The 16,031-nt window shown below is 44.8% G+C and overlaps 1 protein-coding gene across 7 annotated transcripts; it reads right to left on the bottom strand.

Moving 5' to 3' along the window:
* Positions 1–3,129: 3,129 nt before the first annotated feature.
* ADPGK (ADP dependent glucokinase) lies at positions 3,130–14,058 on the bottom strand. 7 transcript variants are annotated; one of them, XR_012652843.1, is made up of 8 exons: positions 13,718–14,035; positions 10,605–10,830; positions 9,295–9,357; positions 8,912–9,032; positions 6,808–7,004; positions 5,865–5,963; positions 4,164–4,874; positions 3,130–3,841 (listed from the first exon to the last, which is right to left on the bottom strand). XR_012652843.1 is itself a non-coding variant. In XM_075045708.1 (8 exons), the coding sequence occupies exons 3-8, from the start codon at positions 10,695–10,697 to the stop codon at positions 4,323–4,325; spliced, it is 1,125 nt and encodes a 374-aa protein (XP_074901809.1). In that variant the 5' UTR covers positions 10,698–10,830; positions 12,566–13,386; positions 13,718–13,833; the 3' UTR covers positions 3,130–4,322. The 7 variants fall into 7 exon arrangements, 6 of the variants coding, with proteins under 6 accessions (XP_074901809.1, XP_074901807.1, XP_074901804.1 ...); XM_075045708.1 differs by adding an exon at positions 12,566–13,386 and having other exon boundaries at positions 3,130–4,874; positions 13,718–13,833; XM_075045706.1 differs by having other exon boundaries at positions 3,130–4,874; positions 13,922–14,058.
* Positions 14,059–16,031: the final 1,973 nt, after the last annotated feature.

Below are 16,031 nucleotides of genomic sequence, written 5' to 3'. Positions count from 1 at the left end.
ATTCTCGCAAAACTATCCCGGTATTCATTTTAACTTTTTCTCTCAGGACATAGCTGGAAAGGTCACCCTGTGGCACATAATGCCTGGTAATTCAGTACATCATTACAGAATTTAAAAAAAAAAAGCCAACCACAAGTAGCATCAACGGATTTCACAGTTTAAAAATCTATTCTTTAATTCTGCTATTGTTGTTGGGAGGTGTACTACAAAGGTGGCTACAAGGAGCAACCCCTACCTTAGGATACCTTGTCTTAAAACAAATTGGGCAGAAGATAACTGATGGCAAATACATACACACTGCTGACAGTTTTCCATTAGGTTTTGGCATGGATCTAGTGCTCTGCTGCTATCCCAGCTTTGGATTCCAGTAGCTGCGAAGTAGATTCAGGCTCTAAAGCAGTATCTAACATGGGTCAAAGCAGTTGATGAGGTCTTTGCTAGAGGCAACACATAAAGGCTAACAAAGAAAATTGTAGCACCAGTTCTGTAAAAAGGAAGTCATGAGAAAAAAAGCAAACTTAACCAGGTCTCACATATCACAAGAGGAGACAACCAAGTAAAGAAAATCAAGTAATTCATTGGCAATGCTGTTGACACTCCCATGGACAAGAAAAAAAAAAAAAAAAAAAAGAGCCTTTAAGCTGGAAAGAGTTGCATTTGGGATTGGCTCTTCCACGGCCAGGTAGCAATCGTACATCACCATGGGTATGGCAGAGAAGGAACGTACCCTTTCAAAGTCTGCCAGCCTCCTGCGATTCACACGTCTAAAGTAATCCACTGCTAGACCTTCAGTAAGTAACACGCACAGAAAAGATACAAAGCATTGCTCATTTTTGATCAAGGGTAAGACAAAAAAACCAAAACCAGTGCGGCCGCACAGGCTACAGGCACACAGAAGTGGAAATACCAGCGTGCACAAGTTTTATCATCTAGAGAGTCACCAGCTTACTGTCACAATGATGAGCTCATCTATTGCATCTTCAGGGAACTATGTGTGAATAAACATTTCCAGTGGAAACCCTTCTGGCTTGGGAGTACGAGACTAGCTGAGGTTTGAGTCATCCATCACTGTGGATTTCAAGGTATGGGGTAACACAACAGAACAAACAGAATTTGTACAGACAGAGAGGATCAGGGGAAAGCAGAGATCTGTTCAAGCCTGGTTTTGAAGCCTTGGTATTTTTGCAACTTTTCTGTTTCTTCACGGTGAAGGGAGACCTGGATTTTTATAATCCATTAGATAAATTTGTTCAAAAATCTCTCACCTACCAAGGACTTTTGTATTTTACAAAACCATCCCAAACAAACCAAACAACAAAACCCACAATCAACAGAAATGTCACTAGGGTTTGTTTTTTTTCCCCTTATGCAGACTAAAAAAAAACCCACTAGCTGTTTCCATTTCTGTTGTTCAGCAAAGTCTGTTAAAGACAAAGCAGCTTTTCTTTGTTGTCGCTATTGTAGCTGTGCAGAGGTGTGAGACAGCCTACATGTGCAGGAGGATTTCAAGAGACTCTGCAACCCTTACTGTAATTAAGTTGGGAAGGCAGAGGGAAGTTAAGGGCATCATGTTCACAGCATGTGAAACATGAAGTGAAGACTGGCTGCTGGGTCCTGCCATTCAATTCAGTTTTATTATCATATAGATTGTTTCAAAATTTAATCAGGGATACCAACGGCATATCTGATTAACAGGTCACGCTTGTTAAGAATTATCCTTGGTAAGTGAATTTGGTGACCAGGCAAGCTCTATATGCCTGATGAAAGCAGATACATAGATAGAGCAGCAGTCTAGCCGTCACAAGCTACTGTCATTTGAGAAGTGACTCACAGTGCCAGGCATTCACAGCGCACCCACAACAGGCCAAAGAAGAAATACTACCTGGTGAGAAAACAGGAGCAGCAGGAAGGAGGACTTAGTCATTAGAGTTTAGCTTTTAGACCCAGATGAATTCTAAGCAATAAACCCTTTTTCATACTTGTTTACAGCAGTTATTTATTCAAATTAGTTTTAAAAAAAGAGAGAAATAATTTAGGCCTGTAACACTCTGGTTAAATACAAGTGTAACTTACCCTTGGACAAGTTCTGTTAGTGCAGTTATGGGATTTTAAGTGGCCATAAGGCAATGCCGGTCCAGTCAGCCTTGCATCCCTGCAAATGTTTTTGGAAGAGAGAAATGAAATACAGCAGCAGGACCGTTGCTGGTGACAGCTTGTATGTATTTAGTTTTGTTTTGTTTCCAGCTCAAGAATCCACACAGCTTGGCTCAATGTCAGGAAAGTGGGACCTAGTGTTAAGCAAAGGATTAGTTCTCCAGCTGGCAGGATGCGTGGCCTTTGGTGGTCCTAGGGGTGGTGTGCCAGAAGGCTCTGATCAAAGATTGCAAAATAACCCTGCTAATGGCCTCACTTTCAGATGGCTGAAAGGAGAATTTTTTTATTTATTTTTTCTGTAGGAAGACTAAACCAGAACTCCAAATCCCATGCTACAATTTATCAGTAATAATAATAAAAAAAATAATCTGGATAGAAATACTTCCAGTCTTAAGAAGATCCCGCACTGAGATAAAACGCTGAGACTCAACGGAAGATCAGGATGGGATAAGCTGCAGGAAAACATTGCTCTGACTGTATTTCTCCTCTGGTACAACACAGAAGTCCTCGCTCAGAGGGAAAGCAGAAGTTAAATATATATTGACAGACAGCATTGTGTGCTAAGTCAGTACAAGTTACAACAGCTGTCAATTTTTATCCTTACAGAGCATTCACGATGGCATTTTCCAACAGCAGAACATCACTGACAGCAATATGACAGTGTTACTGAAAGAGATTACTCCAGCCTAAGTGACACAGACTCTCCTCCCCTCCATTCAGATGCAAAGATTGACCTAAAGCAACCTGCTACAGACTCTGGTATAGCACAGGCTTGCATAGACATGCTGATTGCATTTAATCCAGTTATACTGAAAAAAGTGTGTATGATAGCTATGCAAATACACTTGAAGTTCCTGGAAGCAGACAGAGACAAAACCAGGCTGGAAAGAGATGAAATAAAATGTTGGTGCTATGCAATCCATAGTGTGCTACTATGAAGAGGAAAAAATATAAACAAAGTATTTAACAAGGACACATGGTTCTACTTTTTTAATTTCAAAGGCTGTCCAGAGTGAAGAAACTATGAAAGTTTCTAGTCAAAGAGAAAAAACCAAAACCAAACCCTGAAAAAACCCTCCTTGCTTCAGTCTTACCTGGAAAATGCTGTTGCAGCTTTTAAGCCTCCGGAAGCACCTTCCCTAATTTATTAAGCCTTCTGAATGGAAGGCAGGGAAACTGGAGAAAATTGCAGAACCATTCTCAAACAACAACAACAACAAATTAGTCTCAGGCACTCAATAGCTTTTCTGTAAAATACCAAATATAAGCACCCACTGTTAGCAAAGAACACCAGCTGTGAGTCCCCGTGGATGGAACTCTTGGTATTTAGTTTACAGCAAACACAGGTAACGTTTTGTGGTTTACCTAGCAAGAAGATAAAGCTGTCTCCCCCACTATAAACCCTGATTATCTTAACTTCTAGTTGCCCAAAATCTTAAGTCCGGGCTTCTAGGGCTCAGTTGAATACCGTTAGTCACAGAGGCAACAGATACCCAAAATAATCTACGCAGCCTTGAGTCAGGTTTTCTCTGTGCATTTAAGGAGTAGGTACAGCGTGCATCACATTTCAGGACTCTGGCTCCTTCCAATGCTGGGGACACCAAGGCTGAGAGGTCATTTCATCAGTAAAGGATTTCATCATCACACCAAGTAAGCGGAAGGTTTGCTCTTGCCACGTAGCAATGTGCTGTGAGAAGATAATGCAAGAGCCTTTTATTTTTTAATTTATATCGGAGGCAAGACAGGGCTGAGCTCTGCTACGCCCTCCCTGGGATCCACACTCAGGAAATTCTCCTGGCTGCTATACTTCCCAGCACTAACAGGCAAGACCCATTCAGAGTTACAAACAGCAAGCCTATGCCAAACCAGGATTTTGATATTCGTTTCCCTCCCTGCATGCTTAAGACAAAGCAAAGCCAATTTTCACATTAAATACTAAAACATCTGCTCCTAAACGTGAAGTGTTCGAGTTGCTGCCAAGTGACTGGAATGTATCTGACAGTTTATACCTGGAATTATTCTTTGGCTCTTTTTCAGTTATATCCAGAAAACACACCACACCCCGATTCTGTTCCTATTCCTTTTCACCACTGGCTGAAATCCTAATGAGAACACCATGGTTCCTCAGACACCGTACAGTATTGGAGAAAAAGGAGGGTCTTGGTCTTCTATTGAGGATATACTTCTGAGTATAGCAGTCCTTCAGCTGAAATAGCATCCCCAAGTCCCACGGTCCGGACAGGATCTTTACACACCAAAACGGGAGTGAAATGGAATGAGATGCCTTCTCTGTGCCAATGCACCACTGGCTCATCTGGATTTAAAGAGATTTTGGAAGGTGCCTCTATCTGGGAGGTCACAAACTCCAAAGGAGCTTTAAGAAAGACTTTGCTGGTATCGATGGTTTCAGTCGCACAGGCCTGAGTCCCTGCTGCTCTAGCTCCGGCAGCCACAGCAGCAACCTGGTTGCCCCAGTACCCATCCACTGTCACAAGGATATGGTAGGCTAGGGTGTGGAAGTGGATCCGCGTGAGATCAGAGGCCCGCTCGGTGGTCTTTCCGTGCTCCTTCAGGATCCAGAAGAGGATGTCGCTGACTACACCCACGTCAGGAACTCCGCTCCAGGAAGCAAGGGAGGCGTGGGGACCGGAGGCAGACTGCGTGAGGAACAGCAGCTCCTGTTCGTTCAGCCCAATGGAGTTCACCAGTGGAAAGACCTGCTAACAGAAACACAGAAACAACAGTTTTTCCTTCAGAGAAAGAATCAGACTTTGGTCTTTCTCATTCAGGGTATTGTTTTCACAATATTGTGTTACTGGCTCTATCACCAGTGTGCTCAGCAGAAGGGAGCACCCAGCTTCCTGGAGAGATGCAGGCCAAAGTCACTGCACAAGCTTCCCCATTCTACAAGTTTGCAAGAATTACTTAGCCAAGAAAACATTTCATGCCAAGGGTGCATGCTTATTTTGTGCAATTAATCTTCTAGACACACACTTTGACAGGAAAGAGTAACAAAACATCAAATCCACATGAAACATTCATAACACTGAGATTAGAGCTGTGTTAAGAACCACCAGGATCTGCAGGAAAGAAATTCTGCAAAGAAACCGAGGGTTTTTTTAAATTACAAACTTGGCTCAAATTCAAATCCTGTTTTTTCTAGAAATCTGCAAGCCCACTAAATCTAAACCAGCCAAAGTTACTTGTATCTGTGGAGTTGTGAGTATTCTCCTGGGTCACCTTCCCCGCCCCGCAACTGCAGAAAATCTTTATATCGGAGAACAGAGCCCAGCTGTGTTGCACGGTATTTTTACTGAAAACAGTTGCTGAATAAACTCGGATCTTCAAAAAGTCATTACTCCTTGCTGAAAGGGGCCTGATAATCAACCGAAAGCACTGTAAGATACCTCCTAAATGAAACTTCCCAGAGAGACCTTTCTAAAAGGAATACTGTCTCTGAGCTAAAGAAAACAAATCTGTCCTCTGCTAAGCCACAAGCCATTACAGTTCTCCTTCGCTGCACAGAGGAGAGACTGGTAAGCTTAGTAGAGAAAAGAGAACCATTCAGAATGCAATAAACCCATGTTCTCAATTTATCTTTGAATGGATAACCCTAATTTTAAGTTTTCATTTCTATATTCATCTACCAGTCTGTGCATTGTGATACTGAAGAAACGGGAACTGATAAGAAGTCCTTTCATTTTCATTACCTGATGCATAATGTTGCTCATAAAATCTTGATCAGTCATACTGGCCAACTCCAGGTGTATGGGAATGTCAGTAGGGATATCAGAGATGGAAGCCACAGCCTACAGTGTACAGGAAAATAAAACAAACAAACCCTAAAACATGTATTCATTCAGAAACAGAAAGAACAAAGGGGATTTGACTCAGAGATACACATCCTTTTATCTTCTTATGTATGGATTTAAACACAATTCCAAATCAGATGTCTGACAAGTGCCAGAATGTACTGCTAAGGGGAGGAAATAAAAACAACTTCTAGTTTTCAGAATCCCAGAGCAGGAAAACTGTATCTAACCCTAAACTGCACCCAACTCAGCACTTTTCTAATGGACTAATTCAGAATGTCACGAATCTGAAGCAGCTGTAAAACAGCTGATCCTAGAACAGAGAAAAAGAAAAAAAAAAGCTAGTGCATAGCATCAGGAAGGGCACTCAGCTTTAAGACAGGCAACGATCTGTACATTTTATGTACAGGAAAACTTGGTGTGTCTCCTTTGGGCTCAGATGATAAAGCTGCTTCTTGGATTATCTAACACAGATCCTGCTTAAAGAATGCAAGTCTTGATTATAGCCTTGCCCATCTTAGTATCTGCAATAGAAAAAGTGTAATTTAGCCATTAGATAGGCTCCAGTAACTACGTTGTAGTATTCCAGCCAGACAACCAGACCACACCTTTTTTTCCCTAGACAACCCATGGAATCTAAGAAACATTATTAGTGTTACAGGATTAGACTTCTGCCCTTCCTACAGTTCACCATCTTCTTTTAGCATGCCATACTGAAAAGATTTTGGGGAGATCTGAAGACACAGCCTACTTACAAATTCAAACCTGGGAAACCAAGACTTTGCCATGAAGCATTTGTTGGAATGGAAATTAAGGAGACACTGGTATTCAAGTATCTTACCTCCATAAGTCGCCTCTGTCGCATCTCCTTGCTCTGGCCTTCCATCATGTGAAGTCCTGAAAGTACTACAAGATCTGGCTGAAATTCATCCAAGCTGGACACAAACACTTCCAGCATATTTAAGGCGCCATTGGATAGGTCATGGGAGAAGATGAAGCGGTTGGCATTAGGTGCTCTTACTTGTCCCCACTCTTCACCTAGGGTGAAACAAATAAGAAGCAAGTTAACTCAGGAGAGAAGCAAATCAAACCACGTATCTGGAGATCATTTTGGGATATCCTGCTGGAATCCAAAGGCACGATTTCACAAGGTGACTGTGTCCAATTAGCAGCTACTGCCAGCCATATGAGAAATCTTGCTCTTTTTCTCATTCATTCTCTTCATTCACTCCCTCTGCCTCATTTAGATGCTTGTCTGATCAGAGGGAAAATTCAATACTTGTTTGGTTTTGCAAGCTTTGTGATGTTTTAATCAGTTTTATTAGCTTAGCATGCAATTTGGTGAGTGTCACAGCCAGCTCAAGCCCTCAAGCCAAACATTTGGAGTATGCAGGATATGCAAAGGGAGGGGAGACCTTCCCCTTCTGGCAACCACCACCTGTTAGCTTGACTCAAGCTGTATCGTGAAAATACGCCCCAAAAACTCTCATGGCTCTTACTGTTCCTGACTGCGCAGCTCCCAGAAATGATCTGCAGAACAGAGCTGCATCAGTGCTGTGTGTGTAAACTGTTTTATTCCTGGATAAGTTCACAGATTAAACAGGCTCCATCTCTGGGACACTGAGCCATGAGAAAACGGCAATGACAGCGAGACTAGAGAGGATACAAATTACGTAAGCCACAGTCCAAGTGGCCAGCCCTCTGCCAGCTCTCCCCATCTGTACATGCATCTTTATTCAGGCAGCAGGCAGTTCCTTGTGCCAGTTACGATAACTGGACAGAAAGAAACATAAGGGAATAAACAAACACAGGTCACAAAGGGCAGCTTGAACAGAAAGCTCTTGAGACACAAGCATTTCTGAGGCTATTATAGGCAGAATCTCCACCTTAGAACTAGCCTGCATACTTCATGCAGCTCTCCCAGACTACATACTGGTTACACTATGGAGAATATGACCAGCATTTGTGGAAAAGTCACTAAAACAGCAACAACAGCCATCAGTGCCGCCTTCACTTAAGAAGAGTCTCATGACAAAGTTCTGTCTAGGACAAAGATCCCCAGAGTTGCATCAGGAGGGCAGCCCTCACCTAGAACAAAGATGCTGAGAAAAGGAGACATCATATATTGATGTATCATCTAGTCAGGATGCTTCCAGGAGCAAGAAGACTTAAGATTTACTTAAAGATTAGCGTATTTTCCATTGGCTACTGTGTTACAGTACTTGTCCATTATCATAACCTAAACAAGGCTGAAACACAGCCAGAAGTCCATCAGAGTGGATGCTTTGGCTGCTGCTCCACACTAGTTTTGCTGCTGAAAAAGTTTAATTAAGGTGGTTCTTGCCTTCCCTCCTTGCCAAATACTCCCTCTTCTGTCACACCAACATAACTCTTTCTGAAGCTGTATTTTGAGACAGGACCAGTGAAATGATTCAGGTTGAGAACAGCAAGAAAATACGTGCAGATTTGTTTTGGCCATTACATCAGGGTTACCCTGAATTTCATCTGCATGTGGTTAAATGGTACCTTTCTGTTTTCAGAGAACAGTACTGGACTATTTTAGTGTTTATACAGCTTTAGAATGATACCCAACGGGTCTGCTTAGGCTACGCATCACAACAAAATGAAAAGTCCACTTGGTTTCTATAGGTTATAGCGTACAAGAATACAGAAGCAAAGGGATGTCAAGACAGCAGCATAAGTCAGTATTTACAGTAACTGTATTACAAAGGGAAAAAGTTTAAATAGACTTTTAGATGTCCGTTCACCTACCACAGCTCCCTGAAGTGCATGGAATTACCAGATTAGCCCAGTGCAGCTGGCAATACTGGTAACTTACACAGTCCTTCTGGAATTAACCAATTCAAAACCCAACAACTTTACAGCCAGGAATATCTTAGTGATGTTCGGGGTTCCCATCTAACATTCAGCCTTTGGCAAGGTACCTGCTTGATACTCCAGGATAAGATGGAATTCATCTCTTTCTTGCATGGATTCAGGTGGCACAACCACATTGTCGTCAAGTAGTTCATGGAGTTTAGGACCAACTGGGCCACAAAGGAGGATCTAGAGAACAAGAAAAAACAATCAAGGTTTCCCTGCCATGTCGCTTGCCACCATTTCAGCGCATTTAAGCATCACCTAGACAACTGATTTAAAAAAATAATAATTCAATTTTAAAAAATCAGCTATGCTTTTCAACTTGTAAGGCCAACCGTATGTTCCATCATAACCTAAGAAATAACTGCAAGATTCCCCAAATTTATAGGGAAGTAATGCAAGCCTCATTAAAGAGAAGCGAATAGCATGAAATTTTTGGAATGCGTACCTTCAGGTCTGGATTGGTTGCAAGCTTCTGACCAATGAGAGCAGCATTTCCTCCTACGTAAAGCTGTAAAACAAAGAGAGGCAGCTATGGGCATTCCCTTGCTTTGATAGCTTTATACGTGCTTAGTCCTTGGTATAGGCTAGAGATGTCAGCTTTTTAGAAAAGGGTCTAGCATTACAAAAGTTAATAAAGCTTATTGGGGCTGAAGGCAAAACAATTTTACAATTCTCTGTGAGATCTCAACACGTTGAGTGTTCTCTGACTTTTTTAAATCTAAATATATGCTTCAGGTAACAGCCCTGTAAAAATCAATTCATTTATAAAATAAACAGCCCTTACTTCTGTGCAACTTCTGCGTGGCAGTTGGTGAGTTTGTGGTTTTTTAGCAAGGCTGACAAGCAATCATTTAAAAACTGCAACAATACTTCCTCCAGGTTGAAATCAAGGTTAAACCCTCTACCTGTGCCCACGTGAAGTGAGCAGAACCGTGGAAGTTTCTTCAGATAAGAAAGGTCAAACTTTCAAGTGAGAAAACTCTGATGCAAGCTTTGAAACCGAAGAATATACATTGTCACGAGGATCACGGGCACTCAGAGGTGACAGAAAACAGGCTACAGAAGGATACAGCTAATAATCAGGGGATTCCAGAAAGCCAACCTAACAAATGTAGCGAGAAACAAGTTAACACAGGAGAGTCTTGACCCATGAAAGGCATTTAGAGCTCTTCCCCATTTTCAAAAGCAGCTAGCAAACTGCATAGAAGGTGGCATTAAGCAGTTTGTAGAAATTAGCTAACTGCCAAGCAAGGTATCAAGCTAGATTCAGAAGACCCAGTATAAATTAGAGCAACAAAACTTTGCTTTTGGGAAGGGAGGCTTCAGAAAAAAATATTTATTTCATCACTCCTAGAGAGAATTTAAATCCTGCGTTAAGTAGCTGAAGCTGATCCTCCGGAGTGTTTACAACTCCTAATGCCTGGATCTAGTTCCTCATTTCCTGCCTCATTACAAGATGTTAGAGCCTCTTTTACAGCGTCAGCCCCATCTGGCTCCCATATAACAGTATTCTTACAGGGGCATCTTAGACTGACATTTCAGTTTGGGGTGAGTAAGCAGGGGACAGACCATTTAAAACCCTACTATGTGCAGCAGGTGCAGAGTTCTGTGGAAAGTCATTAACACACTCAAGCTATACAATCAGTTTCTTTCCTAAATCACTTGCGCTCTCGCTAGACAGAGAACGAAAGTCACCAACAATGCAGAAAATAAGAAATATGCTACTCAAAGTTTATCTTCAGGTGGAAGACATACCTGTGCACCAGGGTACTCGGAAGCTATCCGTGCAATGTGATGGAAAGACTCGGCGTTGCTGAAGAAGCGCTCGGCAGCTGCCCCTTTTTCCATGAAGTGAGCAAAGGCTTCTTTCAGGTCTTGTCTGGAGTTCAAGACTGCATGATTTTTTCCATCCCCAGGTTCAAGACCAAGTGCCTCTAACAACTTCACACCAGACAGAACCACGTCTACGCAGGCATTGACACTGGAAGAAAGAAGGAAAAGGCGTACTGGGAAAACCATGCGTACCTTAGGGCACTCATGAGACAACACAGTAAGATCACTTCCCAGCCAGTGACGTTTGCTGTTCGCAGCCCTTGTGCTAAGGAGAAAACAACCAACCAAATGAAAAAAAAAAACCACAAAGGCATATGAATTTCCTGAAATTCTCTACTAAAGCATTCTCCTTTTGACATGCTTTTATTGCACTGCAGCACTGCAGAGGAGAGAGGGATTTCTAACATTCTGCTGAATTAAAACAAGAAAGAGTAAGCTGCGTGGTCCAAAGGTGGTTGCGTACGTTGCAGTACATGTTGTACTTCATTTGCTGCCTTAGGCTTGCTCAAAAAAAGAATGGGCACAGTAAGAATAGCATTTTTAATTCTTAAAATAAAGAAGCTTTTAAAACCTCAGGTATTTCAGGTTTAAAATGTACATGCAATTCAAAACTGTTAAAAACAAAACTTAAAGTATTTAAATCTTAACAGATCAGATAACAATAACCAAAACCACACACACACAAACACCCCACACATAGGCTGGTTCTTTTTATAAGAAGTCAGGAGAGCAATTTGTCAGTTGAAATATTTGAAAACTGCAATTTCAAAAAGGCCATCCCAAATTTCCAGAAATAGCATGCCGCCTTCTCTCAAATAGTGGAAACGGGAGAAAAATCCTGCAATAGTTAAGAAGTGGTAAGAACCGTTTCCACAGATCTAGACTTTATGTGAAGTCTAACCTGCGGCTCAAACCTTCCAGTCCCTATTTCTTATCAATGACATCAATTGAAACACAGTCTCATTCAAACTAGAGAGCAGGAAAGTTTCTGGGCTGGAACTGGGCCCCCAAGAAGAAAGTTTATCAACACTTGCCCTCGTTTCTACTCCTTGGTTTCAGAGAGATACTAATATATACCAAACATTTACTGAGATGACACCAGCAATTACTAAAGCATCTTCTGGAACTGCTGTCAAGTGCAATTTCTGTTCCTCTGCCCCACGCTTCCCTGACAGGGATCCAAATGATCTATAAAACTTCTGTAGGATCTCTAACTTACTCTGTGTCTATCCCCACAACACTCCAAATGCCAATGCCTGCTTACGTGTCAGCGTGAAACGCACAGCCATTTAGTATTCCTCCTTGTCAGTGACCTTTCACACATGATTTGGGCCACAACACATGAAGGCTGCATCATACAAAATAAAGGACATTAAAAACCCCGAGGCTTTTCAGTACATGAGGTAACCAGCTCAGAAATCCTCTGTGTTGTGCATCCTCTCCTACACCAAGGAGATAAAAATCCCCTTGTGCAGCAGAGAAAAGAAAACCAAGGAAACAATAAGCTCAAGCAGCATTTTGGCCTCAAACTGACTGCAGCAAAAGGTCAGTGATTTTATATTAATGAATCATTAAGGATGGAAGGGGACATAAACCAAGTCACAGTTCTTTCAAGTGAGACACCTCTAATCATCTTCCAACTGTCTGTCTGCTCCCTCCCTGCCATTCCTCTGCTAACACACTTCATGCTTTTAATAAACTCCCCTAACAGCAGGGATATGCTACTAACGAACTGCGTTTACTGTTGAACTTTGAGTTTGGTGTGTATATCTTTATATATATATATATACACTTTCATATATACATACACACACACTTTTTTTTATATATATATATATATATATAGCCTCACTTTAAACCAAAGAAGAAAGCAAGGAACAAACCATGGTTCTTTTCCAGTGAAGGCGTGGCAAAGAGAAGACTAAATGAGGCACTGGAAAACCTATTTTGTCATATATTCACTGGAGAAAGTCTGCATCAACCCTAATGCAAGAGCAAGACAGACTCCTGAGTAACACTCCATCAGCTATGCAGCCGTCGAGGTGCAGTAACTTCTAACACTTGAAGGCCGAATCTTCTAGTCAGTTGTTATCCTGTCATGTCCTTATATTTAAAAGAAAGTGACTCAAGCGCTATATATAACAGCACGATTAATGGTCAGACTTAAAACCAGCATTTAAGATCAATGTGATATTCCTGAACTTTACCCTCAGCCTCTTTCCAGTTTAAGAGGAGAAAGGGTGTTGGATTTCCCTGTGCATGCGCAGGTGTCTTCAATGTCTATTGCTTTCTCTTCTCCCTTCTCTCCCCCATCTCTCCCCTTTGCATCTCTGCCTGGACTCGGTTAGTTCTCCCCTACTGTGAAGCCTTCGCTGACTTCTCCGCTTTATAAACTTGCCTCTCCTACCTATTTATTGCTGGACCATGCTCTCCAGTTGCTGCCTTCCTGAGGATGGGCCGGCAGCTCCAAGTCCCTCAGACTCCATCTATAAATTTGTCTTACAGGCAAGCAAGGTGGGGATAAGGTCTCCAGAGACGGGCTCGCCAAGCGGGTCTGAACCACGCAGCACACCTAAGTCACCGATACCCGAGTCGTCTGGACCATTAACGGCCTCAGCCGAGGTCCACCTCTGACGAAGCAACGCGGCAGGCGGGTGCCCACGCTCGCCATCGTCTCTCTCGGGGAAATGCCCTCGCGCTGGGCCTGAAAAATTAACAGAAAGGTTTAACGAACCGGCAGGAGCTCCAGCCGAGCACCCCGCCGCGTTGAGCGCGAGGTCTCGACGGCGCGGCACCACCTCGTGCTCCACCACGGCCCGACGACGAGCCTCCCTCCTCCTGCCCGTCCGGAGGAGAGGAGCCGAGCCCTCTCCCCGTGTCTCTGCCGGGCAGCACCGACCCCGACCCCCCCCCCAACAGGTAAGGCCCAGATACACCCCCCCCACACACACATATATATATATATATAGGGATGGCTCTACGGCCCGGCCCAGGGGAATTGGCGCTCCCCCCCCCGCCGCTCCCCCGGCACCTACCCGACGGCGACGCGCGCCCATCCCCGGGCCGGGCGGACGATGGCCGCCTGCCAGGCCGCCACCATCCGGCCCTCGAGAGAGCGGGCGCGGCGCAGCCCCCCCAGCAGCGAAGCGGAGAGGTGCCGCAGCGCCGAGTGGGGCAGCTCGGGGCCCAGGAGGCAGAGGTAGCCCAGCGCCAAGGCCAGCAGGCCCACGCACACCGACCTCTGCCACATCGCGCCGGCGGCGGCGGCCTCCTCCTCCTCCTCCGCCGCCGCCTCCCCCGCCACGTCCGAGGAGGGACGCCAGCGGCGGGGGCCCTCCTTACGCCACCTCCGTAGCGCCCCGCCCCCGCCGGGCGGCAGCTGTCGTAAAGCCGCTTCGGGAATCGAGGCGGGGCCCTACGCGAACGGCGCGGCTTCTCCCTCCGCGCAACCTACGTACCTCCCGGAGGTACGGCTGCGCCGTTTGCGTAACCGAGCTACGGGAATACGGCGGGACAGGCGGAGGCCGCGCGAGCGCGGCGGCGACTTCGTGAGGGGAGATGGCGTGGGGGAGCGGCTCCCTCACGGGCGATCGCCGTGCCTCGGGGCTTCCCGGGGACGGGACGGCCCGGGAGGGGCTGGCCCCGGGCCCTCGGCCAGCGGGGAGCCACTGCTGGGGCGAGGAGCCTGCAGCGAGCGCCGCCCTGGGGCTGCTGCAGGCCGCTGAGCTGAAGCCCCTCTGTGGGCATCGTGCCCCCACGCTCCTCTGTACGTGGCGCTGCTTCACCCTCCCCTGCCTTGGGTTCTTCCTCACGGTGCCCCTTTTCCCCCTCTTGCCCAGCACCTTCGCGGGTCTGCGTGTTACACTTCCACTCCGTCTGCCCCAAGCAGGCCAGTGCCCGTCGCTGCCGTTCCCCATCTTCTCTGCCCTGTCTCACACCAACGCCTCTGTCTAAACGGCTCATGTCCTGCGAACCAGTCGCTGACCTGAAGCTCATCACCGGCCCTGGTATATGTTCTTTCTTCCTCTGCATAGCTTTGGGTCTCGGCCTCTTTCACACCTTCTCCAGGGTGAGTTAACTTCAAGCAGATCTCTGCCCACGCTCCTCCTGAGGCAGCCTGCGCTGCGGGCAGTGGGAGAGAGCGTCCTTTGTTTGTTTCATCTCATCGCAGAGGTGGTGTAGCAAGTCAAAAGGGAGGTTTCCCTTTTTAATGAAAGGGAGTTTTTCTGGGCTTCTTTAGAAATCATAGAAACGTTAGCTCTAAGACTTATGACAAAATTTGCAAGAGTTTGACAACTGCGTGCCACGGTGCGTTGGCTGAGGCAGCTGATAATTTTCTTATTCAGTTCTGTGTTGTGAGTGATTGTCATCTCCTTTGACTCTGACAAAACAAACAGTGAAGGAGATGGGATAGCGGAAGGCTTTTTGTTGATTTTTTTTTCCTTTTAGGATGCAAGGATTGCTATTCAGTCAACAGCTCATCTACAGCAGCTGTTATGAATTAATGACTGGCGCTCAGGGGTCATTTGGCTGCCCATCAGGATCTTTAAGAACAGAATCCTGAAGACAAACTAGAGGCCTAGCCACCTTACCTATTATTCAAGAAATCCTTCAAACAGTTCTTTTTCCTTAACTACCTGCTTGAGTGCCCTGTAAAAGGGTGATTATCTCCTCTCAGACCTACCTTCAGCCCACCAGAGTTGGTTTCTTAATGCATAATCTCCTTTTTCCTTTACTCAGGTGGTCTTTGGGTTTTGTCAGTAGGCTTTTTCATTTGAACAAATTTACTCTTTTTCCCTTCAGCACTTTTCCCGCTAACGTTTGATCTATATGTGATTATGAAATCTCACTTGCTTCCATACTCTTAAACTCCCAGGGATATAGGCCTGCAAGGCTCTTGCAGTTACAAACAGCCCTCCAGTTCAAGCAGGCAATGCTACGCTGTGTGAGAACAGAGCAAATACCTGCCAGAACCGCTTGCTGCTCACTACAATCAGGTCTTCACCTGTGGGAGTGTGTGTATTTATAGCCTTGTCACGGAACATCATAATTAGACGTGCCCATAAGGCAGCCACAACCCATAGCATTGTCACAGCTCGGGGACCCCATTCTTAGTACTGTGTCATCAGAGAATTAGGCTGCAAGCAGGTAACCTATCTAATACAGCAATACTTTGGGGAATTAAGCCACGGTTCCATTTTGAGGTGATCAGTTTTTCATCTGATCCTAATGCAGTGTTCTGCATTGTTGCCCTGAAGACTAAAGTTGTCTTTTTTACACCCAGAACAGGTACAGTTTCCACATCAACAAAATCGAAGCTGCTCAGGAGGAACCACAGCTCCATAAACT

Source organism: Buteo buteo, chromosome 13 (genome assembly GCF_964188355.1).
Source record: "Buteo buteo chromosome 13, bButBut1.hap1.1, whole genome shotgun sequence".
Taxonomy (NCBI): Eukaryota; Metazoa; Chordata; class Aves; order Accipitriformes; family Accipitridae; genus Buteo; species Buteo buteo.
The sequence above is the reverse complement of the archived record's forward strand: the minus strand, read 5'-3'. Positions and strand labels throughout refer to the sequence as shown.